Source organism: Oncorhynchus kisutch, linkage group LG16 (assembly GCF_002021735.2).
Source record: "Oncorhynchus kisutch isolate 150728-3 linkage group LG16, Okis_V2, whole genome shotgun sequence".
Classification (NCBI taxonomy): domain Eukaryota; kingdom Metazoa; phylum Chordata; class Actinopteri; order Salmoniformes; family Salmonidae; genus Oncorhynchus; species Oncorhynchus kisutch.
This window is the reverse complement of record NC_034189.2, coordinates 6,450,110-6,477,403: the sequence shown is the minus strand read 5'-3', so window position 1 is coordinate 6,477,403 and position 27,294 is coordinate 6,450,110. Positions and strand designations below refer to the sequence as shown.

At 48.5% G+C, this 27,294-nt stretch overlaps 1 protein-coding gene across 1 annotated transcript in view; it reads right to left on the bottom strand.

Annotated features, from left to right (window-relative positions):
- dysf (dysferlin, limb girdle muscular dystrophy 2B (autosomal recessive)) overlaps positions 1–27,294 on the bottom strand; it is a gene marked incomplete in the record, with an annotated part of 244,093 nt that overhangs the window by 96,269 nt on the left and 120,530 nt on the right. Inside the window, 6 exon segments of the mRNA XM_031793059.1 lie at positions 20,359–20,464; positions 20,635–20,675; positions 20,678–20,748; positions 20,988–21,154; positions 21,890–22,021; positions 22,602–22,787. Coding sequence (XP_031648919.1) covers positions 20,359–20,464; positions 20,635–20,675; positions 20,678–20,748; positions 20,988–21,154; positions 21,890–22,021; positions 22,602–22,787 — 703 coding nt within the window.

The window sequence follows — 27,294 nt, the reverse complement described above, 5'->3', positions numbered from 1 at the left end:
AGTCTAATAGATGGAGTGTGATGGTCCAGTCTAATAGATGGAGTGTGATGTTTCAGTCTCAGAGATGGAGTGTGATGGTCCAGTCTAATAGATGGAGTGTGATGGTCCAGTCTTAGAGATGGAGTGTGATGGTCCAGTCTAATAGATGGAGCGTGATGGTCCAGTCTAATATATGGAGTGTGATGGTCCAGTCTCAGAGATGGAGTGTGATGGTCCAGTCTTATAGATGGAGTGTGATGGTCCAGTCTAATAGATGGAGTGTGATGGTCCAGTCTAATAGATGGAGTGTGATGGTCCAGTCTCAGAGATGGAAGGTGATGGTCCAGTCTTATAGACGTAGTGTGATGGTCCAGTCTCAGAGATGGAGTGTGATGGTCCAGTCTAATAGATGGAGTGTGATGGTCCAGTCTAATAGATGGAGTGTGATGGTCCAGTCTTATAGATGGAGTGTGATGGTCCAGTCTTATGGAGTGTGATGGTCCAGTCTTATAGATGGATTGTGATGGTCCAGTCTTATAGATGGAGTGTGATGGTCCAGTCTCAGAGATGGAGTGTGATGGTCCAGTCTTATAGATGGAGTGTGACGGTCCAGTCTAATAGATGGAGTGTGATGTTCCAGTCTAATAGATGGAGTGTGATGGTTCAGTCTCAGAGATGGAGTGTGATGGTCCAGTCTCAGAGATGGAGTGTGATGGTCCAGTCTAATAGATGGAGTGTGATGGTCCAGTCTAATAGATGGAGTGTGATGGTCCAGTTTTAATAGATGGAGTGTGATGGTCCAGTCTAATAGATGGAGTGTGATGGTCCAGTCTTAGAGATGGAGTGTGATGGTCCAGTCTAATAGATGGAGTGTGATGGTCCAGTCTAATATATGGAGTGTGATGGTCCAGTCTCAGAGATGGAGTGTGATGGTCCAGTCTTATGGAGTGTGATGGTCCAGTCTTATGGAGTGTGATGGTCCAGTCTTATAGATGGAGTGTGATGGTCCAGTCTTATGGAGTGTGATGGTCCAGTCTTATAGATGGAGTGTGATGGTCCAGTCTCAGAGATGGAGTGTGATGGTCCAGTCTCAGAGATGGAGTGTGATGGTCCAGTCTTATAGATGGAGTGTGATGGTCCAGTCTTATGGAGTGTGATGGTCCAGTCTTATAGATGGAGTGTGATGGTCCAGTCTTATGGAGTGTGATGGTCCAGTCTTATAGATGGAGTGTGATGTTCAAGTCTTATAGATGGAGTGTGATGGTCCAGTCTCAGAGATGGAGTGTGATGGTCCAGTCTTATGGAGTGTGATGGTCCAGTCTTATAGATGGAGTGTGATGGTCCAGTCTCCGATATGGAGTGTGATGGTCCAGTCTCCGAGATGGAGTGTGATGGTCCAGTCTTATAGATGGATTGTGATGGTCCAGTCTCAGAGATGGAGTGTGATGGTCCAGTCTCAGAGATGGAGTGTGATGGTCCAGTCTTATAGATGGAGTGTGATGGTCCAGTCTTATAGATGGAGTGTGATGGTCCAGTCTCCGATATGGAGTGTGATGGTCCAGTTTTAATAGATGGAGTGTGATGGTCCAGTCTTATAGACGGAGTGTGATGGTCCAGTCTCAGAGATGGAGTGTGATGGTCCAGTCTAATGGATGGAGTGTGATGGTCCAGTCTAATAGATGGAGTGTGATGGTCCAGTCTTATGGAGTGTGATGGTCCAGTCTTATGGAGTGTGATGGTCCAGTCTTATAGATGGAGTGTGATGGTCCAGTCTTATGGAGTGTGATGGTCCAGTCTTATAGATGGATTGTGATGGTCAAGTCTTATAGATTGAGTGTGATGGTCCAGTCTCAGAGATTTAGTGTGATGGTCCAGTCTCAGAGATGGAGTGTGATGGTCCAGTCTTATGGAGTGTGATGGTCCAGTCTTATAGATGGAGTGTGATGGTCCAGTCTCCGATATGGAGTGTGATGGTCCAGTCTTATAGATGGAGTGTGATGGTCCATTCTAATAGATGGAGTGTGATGGTCCATTCTTATAGATGGAGTGTGATGGTCCAGTCTCAGAGATGGAGTGTGATGGTCCAGTCTTATAGACGGAGTGTGATGGTCCAGTCTCAGAGATGGAGTGTGATGGTCCAGTCTAATAGATGGAGTGTGATGGTCCAGTCTAATAGATGGAGTGTGATGGTCCAGTCTTATAGATGGAGTGTGACGGTCCAGTCTAATAGATGGAGTGTGATGTTCCAGTCTAATAGATGGAGTGTGATGGTTCAGTCTCAGAGATGGAGTGTGATGGTCCAGTCTCAGAGATGGAGTGTGATGGTCCAGTCTAATAGATGGAGTGTGATGGTCCAGTCTAATAGATGGAGTGTGATGGTCCAGTTTTAATAGATGGAGTGTGATGGTCCAGTCTAATAGATGGAGTGTGATGGTCCAGTCTTAGAGATGGAGTGTGATGGTCCAGTCTAATAGATGGAGTGTGATGGTCCAGTCTAATATATGGAGTGTGATGGTCCAGTCTCAGAGATGGAGTGTGATGGTCCAGTCTTATAGATGGAGTGTGATGGTCCAGTCTTATGGAGTGTGATGGTCCAGTCTTATAGATGGAGTGTGATGGTCCAGTCTTATGGAGTGTGATGGTCCAGTCTTATAGATGGAGTGTGATGGTCCAGTCTCAGAGATGGAGTGTGATGGTCCAGTCTCAGAGATGGAGTGTGATGGTCCAGTCTTATAGATGGAGTGTGATGGTCCAGTCTTATGGAGTGTGATGGTCCAGTCTTATAGATGGAGTGTGATGGTCCAGTCTTATGGAGTGTGATGGTCCAGTCTTATAGATGGAGTGTGATGTTCAAGTCTTATAGATGGAGTGTGATGGTCCAGTCTCAGAGATGGAGTGTGAATGTCCAGTCTTATGGAGTGTGATGGTCCAGTCTTATAGATGGAGTGTGATGGTCCAGTCTCCGATATGGAGTGTGATGGTCCAGTCTCCGAGATGGAGTGTGATGGTCCAGTCTTATAGATGGATTGTGATGGTCCAGTCTCAGAGATGGAGTGTGATGGTCCAGTCTCAGAGATGGAGTGTGATGGTCCAGTCTTATAGATGGAGTGTGATGGTCCAGTCTTATAGATGGAGTGTGATGGTCCAGTCTCCGATATGGAGTGTGATGGTCCAGTTTTAATAGATGGAGTGTGATGGTCCAGTCTTATAGACGGAGTGTGATGGTCCAGTCTCAGAGATGGAGTGTGATGGTCCAGTCTAATGGATGGAGTGTGATGGTCCAGTCTAATAGATGGAGTGTGATGGTCCAGTCTTATGGAGTGTGATGGTCCAGTCTTATGGAGTGTGATGGTCCAGTCTTATAGATGGAGTGTGATGGTCCAGTCTTATGGAGTGTGATGGTCCAGTCTTATAGATGGATTGTGATGGTCAAGTCTTATAGATTGAGTGTGATGGTCCAGTCTCAGAGATTTAGTGTGATGGTCCAGTCTCAGAGATGGAGTGTGATGGTCCAGTCTTATGGAGTGTGATGGTCCAGTCTTATAGATGGAGTGTGATGGTCCAGTCTCCGATATGGAGTGTGATGGTCCAGTCTTATAGATGGAGTGTGATGGTCCATTCTAATAGATGGAGTGTGATGGTCCATTCTTATAGATGGAGTGTGATGGTCCAGTCTCAGAGATGGAGTGTGATGGTCCAGTCTTATAGACGGAGTGTGATGGTCCAGTCTCAGAGATGGAGTGTGATGGTCCAGTCTAATAGATGGAGTGTGATGGTCCAGTCTAATAGATGGAGTGTGATGGTCCAGTCTTATAGATGGAGTGTGATGGTCCAGTCTTATGGAGTGTGATGGTCCAGTCTTATAGATGGATTGTGATGGTCAAGTCTTATAGATGGAGTGTGATGGTCCAGTCTCAGAGATGGAGTGTGATGGTCCAGTCTTATAGATGGAGTGTGATGGTCCAGTCTAATAGATGGAGTGTGATGGTCCAGTCTAATAGATGGAGTGTGATGGTCCAGTCTCAGAGATGGAGTGTGATGGTCCAGTCTCAGAGATGGAGTGTGATGGTCCAGTCTTATGGAGTGTGATGGTCCAGTCTTATGGAGTGTGATGGTCCAGTCTTATGGAGTGTGATGGTCCAGTCTAATAGATGGAGTGTGATGGTTCAGTCTCAGAGATGGAGTGTGATGGTCCAGTCTAATAGATGGAGTGTGATGGTCCAGTCTAATAGATGGAGTGTTATGGTCCAGTTTTAATAGATGGAGTGTGATGTTCCAGTCTAATAGATGGAGTGTGATGGTCCAGTCTTAGAGATGGAGTGTGATGGTCCAGTCTAATAGATGGAGTGTGATGGTCCAGTCTAATATATGGAGTGTGATGGTCCAGTCTCAGAGATGGAGTGTGATGGTCCAGTCTTATAGATGGAGTGTGATGGTCCAGTCTTATAGATGGAGTGTGATGGTCCAGTCTTAAGGAGTGTGATGGTCCAGTCTTATAGATGGAGTGTGATGGTCCAGTCTCAGAGATGGAGTGTGATGGTCCAGTCTCAGAGATGGAGTGTGATGGTCCAGTCTTATAGATGGAGTGTGATGGTCCAGTCTTATGGAGTGTGATGGTCCAGTCTTATAGATGGAGTGTGATGGTCCAGTCTTATGGAGTGTGATGGTCCAGTCTTATAGATGGAGTGTGATGGTCAAGTCTTATAGATGGAGTGTGATGGTCCAGTCTCAGAGATGGAGTGTGATGGTCCAGTCTTATGGAGTGTGATGGTCCAGTCTTATAGATGGAGTGTGATTGTCCAGTCTCCGATATGGAGTGTGATGGTCCAGTCTCCGAGATGGAGTGTGATGGTCCAGTCTTATAGATGGATTGTGATGGTCCAGTCTCAGAGATGGAGTGTGATGGTCCAGTCTCAGAGATGGAGTGTGAGGGTCCAGTCTTATGGAGTGTGATGGTCCAGTCTTATAGATGGAGTGTGATGGTCCAGTCTCCGATATGGAGTGTGATGGTCCAGTCTCCGAGATGGAGTGTGATGGTCCAGTCTTATAGATGGAGTGTGATGGTCCAGTTTTATAGATGGAGTGTGATGGTCCAGTCTAATAGATGGAGTGTGATGGTCCAGTCTAATAGATGGAGTTTGATGGTCCAGTCTCAGAGATGGAGTGTGATGGTCCATTCTAATAGATGGAGTGTGATGGTCCAGTCTAATAGATGGAGTGTGATGGTCCAGTCTTATAGATGGAGTGTGATGGTCCAGTCTTATGGAGTGGGATGGTCCAGTCTTATAGATGGAGTGTGATGGTCCAGTCTCAGAGATGGAGTGTGTTGGTCCAGTCTTATAGATGGAGTGTGACGGTCCAGTCTAATAGATGGAGTGTGATGGTCCAGTCTAATAGATGGAGTGTGATGGTTCAGTCTCAGAGATGGAGTGTGATGGTCCAGTCTCAGAGATGGAGTGTGATGGTCCAGTCTAATAGATGGAGTGTGATGGTCCAGTCTAATAGATGGAGTGTGATGGTCCAGTTTTAATAGATGGAGTGTGATGGTCCAGTCTTATAGACGGAGTGTGATGGTCCAGTCTCAGAGATGGAGTGTGATGGTCCAGTCTAATGGATGGAGTGTGATGTTCCAGTCTCAGAGATGGAGTGTGATGGTCCAGTCTAATAGATGGAGTGTGATGGTCCAGTCTTATAGATGGAGTGTGATGGTCCAGTTTTAATAGATGGAGTGTGATGTTCCAGTCTAATAGATGGAGTGTGATGGTCCAGTCTTAGAGATGGAGTGTGATGGTCCAGTCTAATAGATGGAGTGTGATGGTCCAGTCTAATATATGGAGTGTGATGGTCCAGTCTCAGAGATGGAGTGTGATGGTCCAGTCTTATAGATGGAGTGTGATGGTCCAGTCTTATAGATGGAGTGTGATGGTCCAGTCTTATGGAGTGTGATGGTCCAGTCTTATAGATGGAGTGTGATGGTCCAGTCTCAGAGATGGAGTGTGATGGTCCAGTCTTAGAGATGGAGTGTGATGGTCCAGTCTAATAGATGGAGTGTGATGGTCCAGTCTAATATATGGAGTGTGATGGTCCAGTCTCAGAGATGGAGTGTGATGGTCCAGTCTTATAGATGGAGTGTGATGGTCCAGTCTTATAGATGGAGTGTGATGGTCCAGTCTTAAGGAGTGTGATGGTCCAGTCTTATAGATGGAGTGTGATGGTCCAGTCTCAGAGATGGAGTGTGATGGTCCAGTCTCAGAGATGGAGTGTGATGGTCCAGTCTTATAGATGGAGTGTGATGGTCCAGTCTTATGGAGTGTGATGGTCCAGTCTTATAGATGGAGTGTGATGGTCCAGTCTTATGGAGTGTGATGGTCCAGTCTTATAGATGGAGTGTGATGGTCAAGTCTTATAGATGGAGTGTGATGGTCCAGTCTCAGAGATGGAGTGTGATGGTCCAGTCTTATGGAGTGTGATGGTCCAGTCTTATAGATGGAGTGTGATGGTCCAGTCTCCGATATGGAGTGTGATGGTCCAGTCTCCGAGATGGAGTGTGATGGTCCAGTCTTATAGATGGATTGTGATGGTCCAGTCTCAGAGATGGAGTGTGAGGGTCCAGTCTTATGGAGTGTGATGGTCCAGTCTTATAGATGGAGTGTGATGGTCCAGTCTCCGATATGGAGTGTGATGGTCCAGTCTCCGAGATGGAGTGTGATGGTCCAGTCTTATAGATGGAGTGTGATGGTCCAGTTTTATAGATGGAGTGTGATGGTCCAGTCTAATAGATGGAGTGTGATGGTCCAGTCTAATAGATGGAGTTTGATGGTCCAGTCTCAGAGATGGAGTGTGATGGTCCATTCTAATAGATGGAGTGTGATGGTCCAGTCTAATAGATGGAGTGTGATGGTCCAGTCTTATAGATGGAGTGTGATGGTCCAGTCTTATGGAGTGGGATGGTCCAGTCTTATAGATGGAGTGTGATGGTCCAGTCTCAGAGATGGAGTGTGTTGGTCCAGTCTTATAGATGGAGTGTGACGGTCCAGTCTAATAGATGGAGTGTGATGGTCCAGTCTAATAGATGGAGTGTGATGGTTCAGTCTCAGAGATGGAGTGTGATGGTCCAGTCTCAGAGATGGAGTGTGATGGTCCAGTCTAATAGATGGAGTGTGATGGTCCAGTCTAATAGATGGAGTGTGATGGTCCAGTTTTAATAGATGGAGTGTGATGGTCCAGTCTTATAGACGGAGTGTGATGGTCCAGTCTCAGAGATGGAGTGTGATGGTCCAGTCTAATGGATGGAGTGTGATGTTCCAGTCTCAGAGATGGAGTGTGATGGTCCAGTCTAATAGATGGAGTGTGATGGTCCAGTCTTATAGATGGAGTGTGATGGTCCAGTTTTAATAGATGGAGTGTGATGTTCCAGTCTAATAGATGGAGTGTGATGGTCCAGTCTTAGAGATGGAGTGTGATGGTCCAGTCTAATAGATGGAGTGTGATGGTCCAGTCTAATATATGGAGTGTGATGGTCCAGTCTCAGAGATGGAGTGTGATGGTCCAGTCTTATAGATGGAGTGTGATGGTCCAGTCTTATAGATGGAGTGTGATGGTCCAGTCTTATGGAGTGTGATGGTCCAGTCTTATAGATGGAGTGTGATGGTCCAGTCTCAGAGATGGAGTGTGATGGTCCAGTCTCAGAGATGGAGTGTGATGGTCCAGTCTTATAGATGGAGTGTGATGGTCCAGTCTTATGGAGTGTGATGGTCCAGTCTTATAGATGGAGTGTGATGGTCCAGTCTTATGGAGTGTGATGGTCCAGTCTTATAGATGGAGTGTGATGGTCAAGTCTTATAGATGGAGTGTGATGGTCCAGTCTCAGAGATGGAGTGTGATGGTCCAGTCTTATGGAGTGTGATGGTCCAGTCTTATAGATGGAGTGTGATGGTCCAGTCTCCGATATGGAGTGTGATGGTCCAGTCTCCGAGATGGAGTGTGATGGTCCAGTCTTATAGATGGATTGTGATGGTCCAGTCTCAGAGATGGAGTGTGATGGTCCAGTCTCAGAGATGGAGTGTGATGGTCCAGTCTTATGGAGTGTGATGGTCCAGTCTTATAGATGGAGTGTGATGGTCCAGTCTCCGATATGGAGTGTGATGGTCCAGTCTCCGAGATGGAGTGTGATGGTCCAGTCTTATAGATGGAGTGTGATGGTCCAGTTTTATAGATGGAGTGTGATGGTCCAGTCTAATAGATGGAGTGTGATGGTCCAGTCTAATAGATGGAGTTTGATGGTCCAGTCTCAGAGATGGAGTGTGATGGTCCAGTCTAATAGATGGAGTGTGATGGTTCAGTCTCAGAGATGGAGTGTGATGGTCCAGTCTAATAGATGGAGTGTGATGGTCCAGTCTTAGAGATGGAGTGTGATGGTCCAGTCTAATAGATGGAGCGTGATGGTCCAGTCTAATATATGGAGTGTGATGGTCCAGTCTCAGAGATGGAGTGTGATGGTCCAGTCTTATAGATGGAGTGTGATGGTCCAGTCTAATAGATGGAGTGTGATGGTCCAGTCTAATAGATGGAGTGTGATGGTCCAGTCTCAGAGATGGAAGGTGATGGTCCAGTCTTATAGACGTAGTGTGATGGTCCAGTCTCAGAGATGGAGTGTGATGGTCCAGTCTAATAGATGGAGTGTGATGGTCCAGTCTAATAGATGGAGTGTGATGGTCCAGTCTTATAGATGGAGTGTGATTGTCCAGTCTTATGGAGTGTGATGGTCCAGTCTTATAGATGGATTGTGATGGTCCAGTCTTATAGATGGAGTGTGATGGTCCAGTCTCAGAGATGGAGTGTGATGGTCCAGTCTTATAGCTGGAGTGTGATGTTCCAGTCTAATAGATGGAGTGTGATGGTTCAGTCTCAGAGATGGAGTGTGATGGTCCAGTCTCAGAGATGGAGTGTGATGGTCCAGTCTAATAGATGGAGTGTGATGGTCCAGTCTAATAGATGGAGTGTGATGGTCCAGTTTTAATAGATGGAGTGTGATGGTCCAGTCTAATAGATGGAGTGTGATGGTCCAGTCTTAGAGATGGAGTGTGATGGTCCAGTCTAATAGATGGAGTGTGATGGTCCAGTCTAATATATGGAGTGTGATGGTCCAGTCTCAGAGATGGTGTGTGATGGTCCAGTCTTATAGATGGAGTGTGATGGTCCAGTCTTATGGAGTGTGATGGTCCAGTCTTATAGATGGAGTGTGATGGTCCAGTCTTATGGAGTGTGATGGTCCAGTCTTATAGATGGAGTGTGATGGTCCAGTCTCAGAGATGGAGTGTGATGGTCCAGTCTCAGAGATGGAGTGTGATGGTCCAGTCTTATAGATGGAGTGTGATGGTCCAGTCTTATGGAGTGTGATGGTCCAGTCTTATAGATGGAGTGTGATGGTCCAGTCTTATGGAGTGTGATGGTCCAGTCTTATAGATGGAGTGTGATGGTCAAGTCTTATAGATGGAGTGTGATGGTCCAGTCTCAGAGATGGAGTGTGATGGTCCAGTCTTATGGAGTGTGATGGTCCAGTCTTATAGATGGAGTGTGATGGTCCAGTCTCCGATATGGAGTGTGATGGTCCAGTCTCCGAGATGGAGTGTGATGGTCCAGTCTTATAGATGGATTGTGATGGTCCAGTCTCAGAGATGGAGTGTGATGGTCCAGTCTCAGAGATGGAGTGTGATGGTCCAGTCTCAGAGATGGAGTGTGATGGTCCAGTCTTATAGATGGAGTGTGATGGTCCAGTCTTATAGATGGAGTGTGATGGTCCAGTCTCCGATATGGAGTGTGATGGTCCAGTCTCCGATATGGAGTGTGATGGTCCAGTCTCCGAGATGGAGTGTGATGGTCCAGTCTTATAGATGGAGTGTGATGGTCCAGTTTTATAGATGGAGTGTGATGGTCCAGTCTAATAGATGGAGTGTGATGGTCCAGTCTAATAGATGGAGTGTGATGGTCCAGTCTTATAGATGGAGTGTGATGGTCCAGTCTAATAGATGGAGTGTGATGGTCCAGTCTAATAGATGGAGTGTGATGGTCCAGTCTCAGAGATGGAAGGTGATGGTCCAGTCTTATAGACGGAGTGTGATGGTCCAGTCTCAGAGATGGAGTGTGATGGTCCAGTCTAATAGATGGAGTGTGATGGTCCAGTCTAATAGATGGAGTGTGATGGTCCAGTCTTATAGATGGAGTGTGATGGTCCAGTCTTATGGAGTGGGATGGTCCAGTCTTATAGATGGATTGTGATGGTCAAGTCTTATAGATGGAGTGTGATGGTCCAGTCTCAGAGATGGAGTGTGATGGTCCAGTCTTATAGATGGAGTGTGACGGTCCAGTCTAATAGATGGAGTGTGATGGTCCAGTCTAATAGATGGAGTGTGATGGTTCAGTCTCAGAGATGGAGTGTGATGGTCCAGTCTCAGAGATGAAGTGTGATGGTCCAGTCTAATAGATGGAGTGTGATGGTCCAGTCTAATAGATGGAGTGTGATGGTCCAGTTTTAATAGATGGAGTGTGATGGTCCAGTCTTATAGACGGAGTGTGATGGTCCAGTCTCAGAGATGGAGTGTGATGGTCCAGTCTAATGGATGGAGTGTGATGGTCCAGTCTAATAGATGGAGTCTGATGGTCCAGTCTTATGGAGTGTGATGGTCCAGTCTTATGGAGTGTGATGGTCCAGTCTTATAGATGGAGTGTGATGGTCCAGTCTTATGGAGTGTGATGGTCCAGTCTTATAGATGGATTGTGATGGTCAAGTCTTATAGATTGAGTGTGATGGTCCAGTCTCAGAGATTTAGTGTGATGGTCCAGTCTCAGAGATGGAGTGTGATGGTCCAGTCTTATGGAGTGTGATGGTCCAGTCTTATAGATGGAGTGTGATGGTCCAGTCTCCGATATGGAGTGTGATGGTCCAGTCTTATAGATGGAGTGTGATGGTCCATTCTAATAGATGGAGTGTGATGGTCCATTCTTATAGATGGAGTGTGATGGTCCAGTCTCAGAGATGGAGTGTGATGGTCCAGTCTTATAGACGGAGTGTGATGGTCCAGTCTCAGAGATGGAGTGTGATGGTCCAGTCTAATAGATGGAGTGTGATGGTCCAGTCTAATAGATGGAGTGTGATGGTCCAGTCTTATAGATGGAGTGTGATGGTCCAGTCTTATGGAGTGTGATGGTCCAGTCTTATAGATGGATTGTGATGGTCAAGTCTTATAGATGGAGTGTGATGGTCCAGTCTCAGAGATGGAGTGTGATGGTCCAGTCTTATAGATGGAGTGTGATGGTCCAGTCTAATAGATGGAGTGTGATGGTCCAGTCTAATAGATGGAGTGTGATGGTCCAGTCTCAGAGATGGAGTGTGATGGTCCAGTCTCAGAGATGGAGTGTGATGGTCCAGTCTTATGGAGTGTGATGGTCCAGTCTTATGGAGTGTGATGGTCCAGTCTTATGGAGTGTGATGGTCCAGTCTAATAGATGGAGTGTGATGGTTCAGTCTCAGAGATGGAGTGTGATGGTCCAGTCTCAGAGATGGAGTGTGATGGTCCAGTCTAATAGATGGAGTGTGATGGTCCAGTCTAATAGATGGAGTGTGATGGTCCAGTTTTAATAGATGGAGTGTGATGTTCCAGTCTAATAGATGGAGTGTGATGGTCCAGTCTTAGAGATGGAGTGTGATGGTCCAGTCTAATAGATGGAGTGTGATGGTCCAGTCTAATATATGGAGTGTGATGGTCCAGTCTCAGAGATGGAGTGTGATGGTCCAGTCTTATAGATGGAGTGTGATGGTCCAGTCTTATAGATGGAGTGTGATGGTCCAGTCTTATGGAGTGTGATGGTCCAGTCTTATAGATGGAGTGTGATGGTCTAGTCTCAGAGATGGAGTGTGATGGTCCAGTCTCAGAGATGGAGTGTGATGGTCCAGTCTTATAGATGGAGTGTGATGGTCCAGTCTTATGGAGTGTGATGGTCCAGTCTTATAGATGGAGTGTGATGGTCCAGTCTTATGGAGTGTGATGGTCCAGTCTTATAGATGGAGTGTGATGGTCAAGTCTTATAGATGGAGTGTGATGGTCCAGTCTCAGAGATGGAGTGTGATGGTCCAGTCTTATGGAGTGTGATGGTCCAGTCTTATAGATGGAGTGTGATGGTCCAGTCTCCGATATGGAGTGTGATGGTCCAGTCTCCGAGATGGAGTGTGATGGTCCAGTCTTATAGATGGATTGTGATGGTCCAGTCTCAGAGATGGAGTGTGATGGTCCAGTCTCAGAGATGGAGTGTGATGGTCCAGTCTTATGGAGTGTGATGGTCCAGTCTTATAGATGGAGTGTGATGGTCCAGTCTAATAGATGGAGTGTGATGGTCCAGTCTTATAGATGGATTGTGATGGTCCAGTCTCCGATATGGAGTGTGATGGTCCAGTCTCCGAGATGGAGTGTGATGGTCCAGTCTTATAGATGGAGTGTGATGGTCCAGTTTTATAGATGGAGTGTGATGGTCCAGTCTAATAGATGGAGTGTGATGGTCCAGTCTAATAGATGGAGTTTGATGGTCCAGTCTCAGGAATGGAGTGTGATGGTCCAGTCTAATAGATGGAGTGTGATGGTCCAGTCTAATAGATGGAGTGTGATGGTCCAGTCTTATAGATGGAGTGTGATGGTCCAGTCTTATGGAGTGGGATGGTCCAGTCTTATAGATGGATTGTGATGGTCATGTCTTATAGATGGAGTGTGATGGTCCAGTCTAATAGATGGAGTGTGATGGTCCAGTCTAATAGATGGAGTGTGATGGTCCAGTCTTATAGATGGAGTGTGATGGTCCAGTCTTATGGAGTGTGATGGTCCAGTCTTATAGATGGATTGTGATGGTCAAGTCTTATAGATGGAGTGTGATGGTCCAGTCTCAGAGATGGAGTGTGATGGTCCAGTCTTATAGATGGAGTGTGATGGTCCAGTCTAATAGATGGAGTGTGATGGTCCAGTCTAATAGATGGAGTGTGATGGTCCAGTCTCAGAGATGGAGTGTGATGGTCCAGTCTCAGAGATGGAGTGTGATGGTCCAGTCTTATGGAGTGTGATGGTCCAGTCTTATGGAGTGTGATGGTCCAGTCTTATGGAGTGTGATGGTCCAGTCTAATAGATGGAGTGTGATGGTTCAGTCTCAGAGATGGAGTGTGATGGTCCAGTCTCAGAGATGGAGTGTGATGGTCCAGTCTAATAGATGGAGTGTGATGGTCCAGTCTAATAGATGGAGTGTGATGGTCCAGTTTTAATAGATGGAGTGTGATGTTCCAGTCTAATAGATGGAGTGTGATGGTCCAGTCTTAGAGATGGAGTGTGATGGTCCAGTCTAATAGATGGAGTGTGATGGTCCAGTCTAATATATGGAGTGTGATGGTCCAGTCTCAGAGATGGAGTGTGATGGTCCAGTCTTATAGATGGAGTGTGATGGTCCAGTCTTATAGATGGAGTGTGATGGTCCAGTCTTATGGAGTGTGATGGTCCAGTCTTATAGATGGAGTGTGATGGTCCAGTCTCAGAGATGGAGTGTGATGGTCCAGTCTCAGAGATGGAGTGTGATGGTCCAGTCTTATAGATGGAGTGTGATGGTCCAGTCTTATGGAGTGTGATGGTCCAGTCTTATAGATGGAGTGTGATGGTCCAGTCTTATGGAGTGTGGATGGTCCAGTCTTATAGATGGAGTGTGATGGTCAAGTCTTATAGATGGAGTGTGATGGTCCAGTCTCAGAGATGGAGTGTGATGGTCCAGTCTTATGGAGTGTGATGGTCCAGTCTTATAGATGGAGTGTGATGGTCCAGTCTCCGATATGGAGTGTGATGGTCCAGTCTCCGAGATGGAGTGTGATGGTCCAGTCTTATAGATGGATTGTGATGGTCCAGTCTCAGAGATGGAGTGTGATGGTCCAGTCTCAGAGATGGAGTGTGATGGTCCAGTCTTATGGAGTGTGATGGTCCAGTCTTATAGATGGAGTGTGATGGTCCAGTCTCCGATATGGAGTGTGATGGTCCAGTCTCCGAGATGGAGTGTGATGGTCCAGTCTTATAGATGGAGTGTGATGGTCCAGTTTTATAGATGGAGTGTGATGGTCCAGTCTAATAGATGGAGTGTGATGGTCCAGTCTAATAGATGGAGTTTGATGGTCCAGTCTCAGAGATGGAGTGTGATGGTCCAGTCTAATAGATGGAGTGTGATGGTCCAGTCTAATAGATGGAGTGTGATGGTCCAGTCTTATAGATGGAGTGTGATGGTCCAGTCTTATGGAGTGGGATGGTCCAGTCTTATAGATGGATTGTGATGGTCAAGTCTTATAGATGGAGTGTGATGGTCCAGTCTCAGAGATGGAGTGTGATGGTCCAGTCTTATAGATGGAGTGTGACGGTCCAGTCTAATAGATGGAGTGTGATGGTCCAGTCTAATAGATGGAGTGTGATGGTTCAGTCTCAGAGATGGAGTGTGATGGTCCAGTCTCAGAGATGGAGTGTGATGGTCCAGTCTAATAGATGGAGTGTGATGGTCCAGTCTAATAGATGGAGTGTGATGGTCCAGTTTTAATAGATGGAGTGTGATGGTCCAGTCTTATAGACGGAGTGTGATGGTCCAGTCTCAGAGATGGAGTGTGATGGTCCAGTCTCAGAGATGGAGTGTGATGGTCCAGTCTAATAGATGGAGTGTGATGGTCCAGTCTAATAGATGGAGTGTGATGGTCCAGTTTTAATAGATGGAGTGTGATGTTCCAGTCTAATAGATGGAGTGTGATGGTCCAGTCTTAGAGATGGAGTGTGATGGTCCAGTCTAATAGATGGAGTGTGATGGTCCAGTCTAATATATGGAGTGTGATGGTCCAGTCTCAGAGATGGAGTGTGATGGTCCAGTCTTATAGATGGAGTGTGATGGTCCAGTCTTATAGATGGAGTGTGATGGTCCAGTCTTATGGAGTGTGATGGTCCAGTCTTATAGATGGAGTGTGATGGTCCAGTCTCAGAGATGGAGTGTGATGGTCCAGTCTCAGAGATGGAGTGTGATGGTCCAGTCTTATAGATGGAGTGTGATGGTCCAGTCTTATGGAGTGTGATGGTCCAGTCTTATAGATGGAGTGTGATGGTCCAGTCTTATGGAGTGTGATGGTCCAGTCTTATAGATGGAGTGTGATGGTCAAGTCTTATAGATGGAGTGTGATGGTCCAGTCTCAGAGATGGAGTGTGATGGTCCAGTCTTATGGAGTGTGATGGTCCAGTCTTATAGATGGAGTGTGATGGTCCAGTCTCCGATATGGAGTGTGATGGTCCAGTCTCCGAGATGGAGTGTGATGGTCCAGTCTTATAGATGGATTGTGATGGTCCAGTCTCAGAGATGGAGTGTGATGGTCCAGTCTCAGAGATGGAGTGTGATGGTCCAGTCTTATGGAGTGTGATGGTCCAGTCTTATAGATGGAGTGTGATGGTCCAGTCTCCGATATGGAGTGTGATGGTCCAGTCTCCGAGATGGAGTGTGATGGTCCAGTCTTATAGATGGAGTGTGATGGTCCAGTTTTATAGATGGAGTGTGATGGTCCAGTCTAATAGATGGAGTGTGATGGTCCAGTCTAATAGATGGAGTTTGATGGTCCAGTCTCAGAGATGGAGTGTGATGGTCCAGTCTAATAGATGGAGTGTGATGGTCCAGTCTAATAGATGGAGTGTGATGGTCCAGTCTTATAGATGGAGTGTGATGGTCCAGTCTTATGGAGTGGGATGGTCCAGTCTTATAGATGGATTGTGATGGTCAAGTCTTATAGATGGAGTGTGATGGTCCAGTCTCAGAGATGGAGTGTGATGGTCCAGTCTTATAGATGGAGTGTGACGGTCCAGTCTAATAGATGGAGTGTGATGGTCCAGTCTAATAGATGGAGTGTGATGGTTCAGTCTCAGAGATGGAGTGTGATGGTCCAGTCTCAGAGATGGAGTGTGATGGTCCAGTCTAATAGATGGAGTGTGATGGTCCAGTCTAATAGATGGAGTGTGATGGTCCAGTTTTAATAGATGGAGTGTGATGGTCCAGTCTTATAGACGGAGTGTGATGGTCCAGTCTCAGAGATGGAGTGTGATGGTCCAGTCTCAGAGATGGAGTGTGATGGTCCAGTCTAATAGATGGAGTGTGATGGTCCAGTCTTATAGATGGAGTGTGATGGTCCAGTTTTAATAGATGGAGTGTGATGTTCCAGTCTAATAGATGGAGTGTGATGGTCCAGTCTTAGAGATGGAGTGTGATGGTCCAGTCTAATAGATGGAGTGTGATGGTCCAGTCTAATATATGGAGTGTGACTGTCCAGTCTCAGAGATGGAGTGTGATGGTCCAGTCTTATAGATGGAGTGTGATGGTCCAGTCTTATAGATGGAGTGTGATGGTCCAGTCTTATGGAGTGTGATGGTCCAGTCTTATAGATGGAGTGTGATGGTCCAGTCTCAGAGATGGAGTGTGATGGTCCAGTCTCAGAGATGGAGTGTGATGGTCCAGTCTTATAGATGGAGTGTGATGGTCCAGTCTCAGAGATGGAGTGTGATGGTCCAGTCTCAGAGATGGAGTGTGATGGTCCAGTCTCAGAGATGGAGTGTGATGGTCCAGTCTTATAGATGGAGTGTGATGGTCCAGTCTTATGGAGTGTGATGGTCCAGTCTTATAGATGGAGTGTGATGGTCCAGTCTTATGGAGTGTGATGGTCCAGTCTTATAGATGGAGTGTGATGGTCAAGTCTTATAGATGGAGTGTGATGGTCCAGTCTCAGAGATGGAGTGTGATGGTCCAGTCTTATAGATGGAGTGTGATGGTCCAGTCTTATAGATGGAGTGTGATGGTCCAGTCTCCGATATGGAGTGTGATGGTCCAGTCTCCGAGATGGAGTGTGATGGTCCAGTCTTATAGATGGATTGTGATGGTCCAGTCTCAGAGATGGAGTGTGATGGTCCAGTCTCAGAGATGGAGTGTGATGGTCCAGTCTTATGGAGTGTGATGGTCCAGTCTTATAGATGGAGTGTGATGGTCCAGTCTCCGATATGGAGTGTGATGGTCCAGTCTCCGAGATGGAGTGTGATGGTCCAGTCTTATAGATGGAGTATGATGGTCCAGTTTTATAGATGGAGTGTGATGGTCCAGTCTAATAGATGGAGTGTGATGGTCCAGTCTAATAGATGGAGTTTGATGGTCCAGTCTCAGAGATGGAGTGTGATGGTCCAGTCTAATAGATGGAGTGTGATGGTCCAGTCTAATAGATGGAGTGTGATGGTCCAGTCTTATAGATGGAGTGTGATGGTCCAGTCTTATGGAGTGGGATGGTCCAGTCTTATAGATCGATTGTGATGGTCAAGTCTTATAGATGGAGTGTGATGGTCCAGTCTCAGAGATGGAGTGTGATGGTCCAGTCTTATAGATGGAGTGTGACGGTCCAGTCTAATAGATGGAGTGTGATGGTCCAGTCTAATAGATGGAGTGTGATGGTTCAGTCTCAGAGATGGAGTGTGATGGTCCAGTCTCAGAGATGGAGTGTGATGGTCCAGTCTAATAGATGGAGTGTGATGGTCCAGTCTAATAGATGGAGTGTGATGGTCCAGTTTTAATAGATGGAGTGTGATGGTCCAGTCTTATAGACGGAGTGTGATGGTCCAGTCTCAGAGATGGAGTGTGATGGTCCAGTCTAATGGATGGAGTGTGATGGTCCAGTCTAATAGATGGAGTGTGATGGTCCAGTCTTATGGAGTGTGATGGTCCAGTCTTATGGAGTGTGATGGTCCAGTCTTATGGAGTGTGATGGTCCAGTCTTATAGATGGAGTGTGATGGTCCAGTCTTATGGAGTGTGATGGTCCAGTCTTATAGATGGATTGTGATGGTCAAGTCTTATAGATTGAGTGTGATGGTCCAGTCTCAGAGATTTAGTGTGATGGTCCAGTCTCAGAGATGGAGTGTGATGGTCCAGTCTTATGGAGTGTGATGGTCCAGTCTTATAGATGGAGTGTGATGGTCCAGTCTCCGATATGGAGTGTGATGGTCCAGTCTTATAGATGGAGTGTGATGGTCCATTCTAATAGATGGAGTGTGATGGTCCAGTCTAATAGATGGAGTGTGATGGTCCATTCTTATAGATGGAGTGTGATGGTCCAGTCTCAGAGATGGAGTGTGATGGTCCAGTCTTATAGACGGAGTGTGATGGTCCAGTCTCAGAGATGGAGTGTGATGGTCCAGTCTAATAGATGGAGTGTGATGGTCCAGTCTAATAGATGGAGTGTGATGGTCCAGTCTTATAGATGGAGTGTGATGGTCCAGTCTTATGGAGTGTGATGGTCCAGTCTTATAGATGGATTGTGATGGTCAAGTCTTATAGATGGAGTGTGATGGTCCAGTCTCAGAGATGGAGTGTGATGGTCCAGTCTTATAGATGGAGTGTGATGGTCCAGTCTAATAGATGGAGTGTGATGGTCCAGTCTAATAGATGGAGTGTGATGGTCCAGTCTAATAGATGGAGTGTGATGGTCCAGTCTCAGAGATGGAGTGTGATGGTCCAGTCTCAGAGATGGAGTGTGATGGTCCAGTCTTATGGAGTGTGATGGTCCAGTCTTATGGAGTGTGATGGTCCAGTCTCAGAGATGGAGTGTGATGGTCCAGTCTAATAGATGGAGTGTGATGGTCCAGTCTAATAGATGGAGTGTGATGGTCCAGTTTTAATAGATGGAGTGTGATGGTCCAGTCTAATAGATGGAGTGTGATGGTCCAGTCTCAGAGATGGAGTGTGATGGTCCAGTCTTATAGATGGAGTGTGATGGTCCAGTCTTATGGAGTGTCATGGTCCAGTCTTATAGATGGAGTGTGATGGTCCAGTCTTATGGAGTGTGATGGTCCAGTCTTATAGATGGAGTGTGATGGTCAAGTCTTATAGATGGAGTGTGATGGTCCAGTCTTATAGATGGATTGTGATGGTCAAGTCTTATAGATGGAGTGTGATGGTCCAGTCTCAGAGATGGAGTGTGATGGTCCAGTCTCAGAGATGGAGTGTGATGGTCCAGTCTTATGGAGTGTGATGGTCCAGTCTTATAGATGGAGTGTGATGGTCCAGTCCTGTGGAGTGTGATGGTCCAGTCTTATAGATGGAGTGTAATGGTTCAGTCTTATAGATGGAGTGTGATTGTCCAGTCTAATATATGGAGTGTGATGGTCCAGTCTAATAGATGGAGTGTGATGGTCCAGTCTAATAGATGGAGTGTGATGGTCCAGTCTAATAGATGGAGTGTGATGGTCCAGTCTAATAGATGGAGTGTGATGGTCCAGTCTCAGAGATGGAGTGTGATGGTCCAGTCTCAGAGATGGAGTGTGATGGTCCAGTCTTATGGAGTGTGATGGTCCAGTCTTATAGATGGAGTGTGATGGTCCAGTCTTATATATGGAGTGTGATGGTCCAGTCTTATAGATGGAGTGTGATGGTCCAGTCTTAGAGATGGAGTGTGATGGTCCAGTCTCAGAGATGGAGTGTGATGGTCCAGTCTCAGAGATGGAGTGTGATGGTCCAGTCTCAGAGATGGAGTGTGATTGTCCAGTCTCAGAGATGGAGTGTGATTGTCCAGTCTCAGAGACGGAGTGTGATGGTCCATTCTTAGAGATGGAGTGTGATGGTCCAGTCTTAGTGATGGAGTGTGATGGTCAAGTCTCAGAGATGGAGTGTGATGGTCCAGTCTCAGTGATGGAGTGTGATGGTCCAGTCTTAGTGATGGATTGTGATGGTCCAGTCTTAGTGATGGAGTGTGATGGTCCAGTCTTAGTGATGGAGTGTGATGGTCCAGTCTCAGTGATGGAGTGTGATGGTCCAGTCTCAGAGATGGAGTCTGATGGTCCAGTCTCAGAGATGGAGTGTGATGGTCCAGTCTTAGAGATGGAGTGTGATGGTCCAGTCTAATAGATGGAGTGTGATGGTCCAGTCTAATAGATGGAGTGTGATGGTCCAGTCTTAGAGATGGAGTGTGATGGTCCAGTCTTAGAGATGGAGTGTGATGGTCCAGTCTTAGAGATGGAGTGTGATGGTCCAGTCTTAGTGATGGAGTGTGATGGTCCAGTCTTAGTGATGGAGTGTGATGGTCCAGTCTTAGTGATGGATTGTGATGGCCCAGTCTCAGTGATGGAGTGTGATGGCAATTCGGAAGAAGATGGTATCTAGGATACTGATGCTAGAAACCCTCCCATTGACGGTCCACTCCCAACCACAGTTTTCTCCTATCGGACATGGGATTTGAACCGGCAACCATTCATTTCCCTCTAACGTATAGGCTACCTGCAAGAGGTTTCTCTCTCTCTCTGTGTGTGGGTTTGTGTACCTTGGTCGTCCACAGCCCGGTTCAGATCTTCGCTCCACTCTTCATCAGACCACACCCACCCCGGAGGACACTCGACCTCGTCCTTAGGCACCGCCTTCTCCCCGTTCTGTAAACACATCACAACTAGTTCAACAACGTTAGATTAGAAACATCATTCAGTCAGTGATTCACAAAGTAAACAGCAATACCGGGTCCTGCTGTTCGTTCTGCTGCTAGTGGGTCTCGGTTTAAAGAGCTACCTCATCTCAGGTCTATTTACACACACAATGTACTGACCACATCTGTGTATCCTTCTGGCATGCCGATCCACTGTCCCCCGGTAACCTCATCTGGTTCTCAAACACCTCCTCTGTGAAGGACATGTGACCTGCGTCTGTATCATACAGCATCCTGGACACAGAGAGGAGAGGAGGGTGAGAGGAGAGGAGAGGAGAAGAGAAGAGAAGAGAAGAGAAGAGAGGAGAGGAGAGGAGAGGAGAGGAGAGGAGAGGAGAGGAGAGGAGAGGAGAGGAGAGGAGAGGAGAGGAGAGGAGAGGAGAGGAGAGGAGAGGAGAGGAGAGGAGAGGAGAGGAGAGGAGAGGAGAGGAGAGGAGATATGGAATAGAGTTTTTGTGTCTCAGGTCACTCACGTCTTCTCTGGGCTGATGACCCACTCCCCAGCCCAGCTCCAGCCCGGTGAGGGTTTGAAGGACTCCTTGGGTAACTTCACCCTGCCTGTAACATCACTGAACCTGGGGTATGTCAGTCCTGTGGTTCCCCAGCTACCCACCAGAGCCAGCTTAGTCTGGTTCTCATACTGGAAGGCAGAGGGAGAGAGAGAGAGACACACACAGAGAGAAACAGAGACAGACAGAGAGAAAGAAAAAGAGAGAGAGAGAGAGAGAGAGACAGAGAGAGAGACAGAGAGAGAGACAGAGAGAGAGAGACAGAGAGAGACAGAGAGAGACAGAGAGAGACAGAGAGAGAGAGAGAGAGACAGAGAGAGACAGAGAGAGACAGAGAGAGACAGAGAGAGAGAGAGAGAGAAACAGAGAGAGAGAAACAGAGACAGACAGAGAGAGACAGAGAGTAACAGAGAGAGAGACACGGAGAGCGACAGAGACAGAGACAGACAGACAGAGAGAGACAGAGAGAGAGACAGAGAGAGACAGAGAGAGACAGAGAGAGACAGAGAGAGAGAGACAGAGAGAGACAGAGACAGACAGACAGAGAGAGACAGAGACAGACAGACAGAGAGAGACAGAGAGAGAGACAGAGAGAGAGCATAAACCTCACTGAACCTGGTGTAGTTCAGTCTCGTGGTTCCCTAGCTACCCCACAGAGCCAGCTCGGTCTGGTTCTCATACTGGGGGGGAGAGAGGGATCATACTTCTTAATATTAACAACCTTTATAATGCAATAAAAACATACTTTAGATCAATCAAATCTGGGCCCATACAGTTATACAGAGAAGGAGTGCTGATCTAGGATCAGTTTTATCTCTTGGGATTATAAACATGGACAACAGTTAGCCTGATCTCTCTCTCCTTACCGTTTCAGCGAACACAGACAGTTTGCCTTCGGCAAATTGATTGAAGTGTTTTACGTCCGCAGCCAGACCGAACCAGACCTTGACTCTGATCTGGGCCGGAAGCTTACTGTCTCCTGATCCACCTTGGGGGTACTAGAGACAACACAGGAGAACGTACACAGTTACTACGGAGGGAGAGATAACTTACTGATCACTGCTTCTCCCATACATGGTCCTTGGAGCAAGATAGAGGGATGTTTTTAAATGTTTTCATGGCACAACTGTATGGAGAAAGCTTCTGTGTTTACTGTACATTCTAGAAGGTGTAGTTCTATGTTTACTGTACATTCTAGAAGGTGGTCTGTAGATCTATGTTTACTGTACATTCTAGAAGGTGTTCTGTAGTTCTATGTTTACTGTACATTCTAGAAGGTGGTCTGTAGTTCTGTGTTTACTGTACATTCTAGAAGGTGGTCTGTAGTTCTATGTGCATGTATGTGAGCATGTCCATGTGTACCATCAGAAAGATGGTCTGTAGCTCCCCACAGTGCTGTACATTCTAGAAGGTGTAGTTCTATGTGTACTGTACCCTCAGAAAGATGGTCTGTAGCTCCCCACAGTGCTGTACATTCTAGAAGGTGTAGTTCTATGTGTACTGTACCTTCAGAAAGACGGTCTGTAGCTCCCCACAGTGCTGTACATTCTAGAAGGTGTAGTTCTATGTGCACTGTACCTTCAGAAAGACGGTCTGTAGCTCCCCACAGTGCTTGCCACAGTGTCTCTGTGAGAAGAGGACAGTGTGTGCAGGGATACGATGGTATGCCACTCTACGATCTCCCTGTAGCATCCAGATCACTATGTCTGGTAGACTGTTCTGGGGCTGGATGAGAGACAGGAAAGAGAGGGGAGAGGAGAGAAGAGAAACAGGAAGAGAGAGGAGAGAGGAGAGACAGGAGAGAGGAAGAGCAGGAGAGAGGAGAGACAGGAGAGAGAGGGAAGAGGAGAGAGGAGGAGAGGAGGAGAGGGAGGAGAGAGAGAGGAGAGAGAGAGAGGAGAGAGGAGAGAGACAGGAGAGAGAGGAGAGAGGGGAGAGAGGAGAGAGAGAAGAGAGAGACAGGAGAGAGGAGAGAGACAGGAGAGAGGAGAGAGTGGAGAGAGGAGAGAGAGGAGAGAGAGGAGAGAGAGACAGGAGACAGGAGAGAGGAGAGAGACAGGAGAGAGGAGAGAGGGGAGAGAGAGGAGAGAGAGGAGAGAGACAGGAGATACAGGAGAGAGGAGAGAGGGGAGAGAGGAGAGAGAGGAGAGAGAGGAGAGAGGGGAGAGAGAGGAGAGAGAGACAGGAGAGAGGAGAGACAGGAGAGAGGAGAGACAGGAGATACAGGAGAGAGAAAGACAGGAGAGAGGAGAGAGAGAGAGAGAAAGACAGGAGAGAGGAGAGACAGGAAAGAGGAGAGACACGTGAGAGGAGACACAGGATAGAGCAGAGTGAATTCATACTGCATGTCTTTGTCAGTCTAGGTCAGACACCCTACCCACTAACCTCCTCAGCCAGGAGAGAGAGGTCAGACACCCTACCCACTAACCTCCTCAGCCAGGAGAGAGAGGTCAGACACCCTACCCACTAACCTCCTCAGCCAGGAGAGAGAGGTCAGACACCCTACCCACTAACCTCCTCAGCCAGGAGAGAGAGGTCAGACACCCTACCCCCACCACCTCCTCAGCCAGGAGAGAGAGGTCAGACACCCTACCCACTAACCTCCTCAGCCAGGAGAGAGAGGTCAGACACCCTACCCACTAACCTCCTCAGCCAGGAGAGAGAGGTCAGACACCCTACCCACTAACCTCCTCAGCCAGGAGAGAGAGGTCAGACACCCTACCCACTAACCTCCTCAGCCAGGAGAGAGAGGTCAGACACCCTACCCACTAACCTCCTCACCAGGAGAGAGAGGTCAGACACCCTACCCACTAACCTCCTCAGCCAGGAGAGAGAGGTCAGACACCCTACCCACTAACCTCCTCAGCCAGGAGAGAGAGGTCAGACCCCTACCCACTAACCTCCTCAGCCAGGAGAGAGAGGTCAGACACCCTACCCACTAACCTCCTCAGCCAGGAGAGAGAGGTCAGAACACCCTACCCACTAACCTCCTCAGCCAGGAGAGAGAGGGTCAACACCCTACCCACTACCTCCTCAGCCAGGAGAGAGAGGTCAGACACCCTACCCACTAACCTCCTCAGCCAGGAGAGAGAGGTCAGACACCCTACCCACTAACCTCCTCAGCCAGGAGAGAGAGGTCAGACACCCTACCCACTAACCTCCTCAGCCAGGAGAGAGAGGTCAGACACCCTACCCACTAACCTCCTCAGCCAGGAGAGAGAGGTCAGACACCCTACCCCTAACCTCAGCCAGGAGAGAGAGAGTCAGACACCCTACCCACTAACCTCCTCAGCCAGGAGAGAGAGGTCAGACAGACCCTACCACTAACCCCCACTAAAACCTCCTCAGCCAGAGAGAGAGGTCAGACACCCTACACACCCACTAACCCCTAACCTCCCAGCCAGGAGAGAGAGGTCAGACACCCTACCCCCTAACCTCCTCAGCCAGGAGAGAGAGGTCAGACACCCTACCCACTAACCTCCTCAGCCAGGAGAGAGAGGTCAGACACCCTACCCATACCCACTAACCTCCTCAGCCAGGAGAGAGAGGTCAGAACCCTACCCACTAACCTCCTCAAGAGACTAACTCCTCTAACTCTCAGCCAGGAGAGAGAGGTCAGACCACCCCTAACCCACTAACCTCCTCAGCCAGGAGAGAGAGGTCAGACACCCTACCACTAACCTCCTCAGCCAGGAGAGAGAGTCAGACACCCTACCCACTAACCTCCTCAGCCAGGAGAGAGAGGTCAGACACCCTACCCACTAACCTCCTCAGCCAGGAGAGAGAGGTCAGACACCCTACCCACTAACCTCCTCAGCCAGGAGAGAGAGGTCAGACACCCTACCCACTAACCTCCTCAGCCAGGAGAAGAGGTCAGACACCCTACCCACTAACCTCCTCAGCCAGGAGAGAGGTCAGACACCCTACCACCACTACCCTCCTCAGCCAGGAGAGAGAGGTCAGACACCCTACCCTCCCACTAACCTCCTCAGCCAGGAGAGAGAGGTCAGACACCCTACACACTAACCTCCTCAGCCAGGAGAGAGAGGTCAGACACCCTACCCACTAACCTCCTCAGCCAGGAGAGAGAGGTCAGACACCCTAACCCACTACCTCCTCAGCCAGGAGAGAGAGGTCAGACACCCTACCACTAACCTCCTCAGCCAGGAGAGAGAGGTCAGACACCTACCTACCCTACCCACTAACCTCCTCAGCCAGGAGAGAGAGGTCAGACACCCCCCACTAACCTCCTCAGCCAGGAGAGAGAGGTCAGACACCCCTACCCCTAACCTCCTCAGCCAGGAGAGAGAGGTCAACCAACCCTACCCACTAACCTCCTCAGCCAGGAGAGAGAGGTCAGACACCCTACCCACTAACCTCCTCAGCCAGGAGAGAGAGGTCAGACACCCTACCCACTAACCTCCTCAGCCAGGAGAGAGAGGTCAGACACCCTACCCACACTAACCTCCTCAGCCAGGAGAGAGAGGTCAGACACCCTACCCACTAACCTAACCTCAGCCAGGAGAGAGGTCAGACACCCTACCCACTAACCTCCTCAGCCAGGAGAGAGAGGTCGAACACCCTACCCCTAACCTCCTCAGCCAGGAGAGAGAGGTCACACCCTACCCACTAACCTCCTCAGCCAGGAGAGAGAGGTCAGACACACCCTACCCACTAACCTCCTCAGCCAGGAGAGAGAGGTTCAGACACCCTACCCACTAACCTCCTCAGCCAGGAGAGAGGTCAGACACCCTACCCCTAACCTCCTCACCAGGAGAGAGAGGTCAGACACCCTACCCCTAACCTCCTCAGCCAGGAGAGAGAGGTCAGACACCCTACCCACTAACCTCCTCAGCCAGGAGAGAGAGGTCAGACACCCTACCCACTAACCTCCTCAGCCAGGAGAGAGAGGTCAGACACCCTACCCACTAACCTCCTCAGCCAGGAGAGAGAGGTCAGACACCCTACCCACTAACCTCCTCAGCCAGGAGAGAGAGGTCAGACACCCTACCCACTAACGCCTCAGCCAGGAGAGAGAGGTCAGACACCCTACCCACTAACTACCTCCTCAGCCAGGAGAGTCAGACACCCTACCCACTAACCTCCTCAGCCAGGAGGAGAGGTCAGACACCCTACCCACTAACCTCCTCAGCCAGGAGAGAGAGGTCAGACACCCTACCCACTAACCTCCTCAGCCAGGAGAGAGAGGTCAGACACCCTACCCACTAACCTCCTCAGCCAGGAGAGAGAGGTCAGACACCCTACCCACTAACCTCCTCAGCCAGGAGAGAGAGGTCAGACACCCTACCCACTAACCTCCTCAGCCAAGGAGAGAGAGGTCAGACACCCTACCCACTAACCTCCTCAGCCAGGAGAGGAGGTCAAACACCCTACCCACTAACCTCCTCAGCCAGGAGAGAGAGGTCAGACACCCTACCACTAACCTCCTCAGCCAGGAGAGAGAGGTCAGAAACACCCTACCCACTAACCCCTCAGCCAGGATAGAGAGGTCAGACACCCTACCCACTAACCTCTCAGCCAGGAGAGAGAGGTCAACACCCTATACCCACTAACCTCCTCAGCCAGGAGAGAGAGGTCAGACACCCTACCCACTAACCTCCTCAGCCAGGAGAGAGAGGTCAGACACCCACCCTACCCCTAACCTCCTCAGCCAGGAGAGAGAGGTCAGACACCCTACCCACTAACCTCCTCAGCCAGGAGAGAGGTCAGACAACCCTACCCACTAACCTCCTCAGCCAGGAGAGAGAGGTCAGACACCACCCTACCCACTAACCCTCCTCAGCCAGGAGAGAGAGGTTCAGACACCCTACCCTAACCTCCTCAGCCAGGAGAGAGGGTCAGACACCCTCCCACTAACCTCCTCAGCCAGGAGAGAGAGTCAGACACCCTACCCACTACCTCCTCAGCCAGGAGAGAGAGGTCAGAACACCTACCCACTAACCTCCTCAGCCAGGAGAGAGAGGTCAGACACCCTCCCACGGGATAACCTCCTCAGCCAGGAGAGAGAGGTCAATACCCCTACCCCACTAACCTCCTCAGCCAGGAGAGAGAGGTCAGACACCCTACCCCTAACCTCTCAGCCAGGAGAGAGAGGTCAGACACCCTACCCACTAACCTCCCTCAGCCAGGAGAGAAGAGTCAGACACCCTACCCACTAACCTCCTCAGCGGAGAGAGAGGTCAGACACCCTACCCACTAACCTCCTCAGCCAGGAGAGAGAGGTCAGACACCCTACCCACTAACCTCCTCA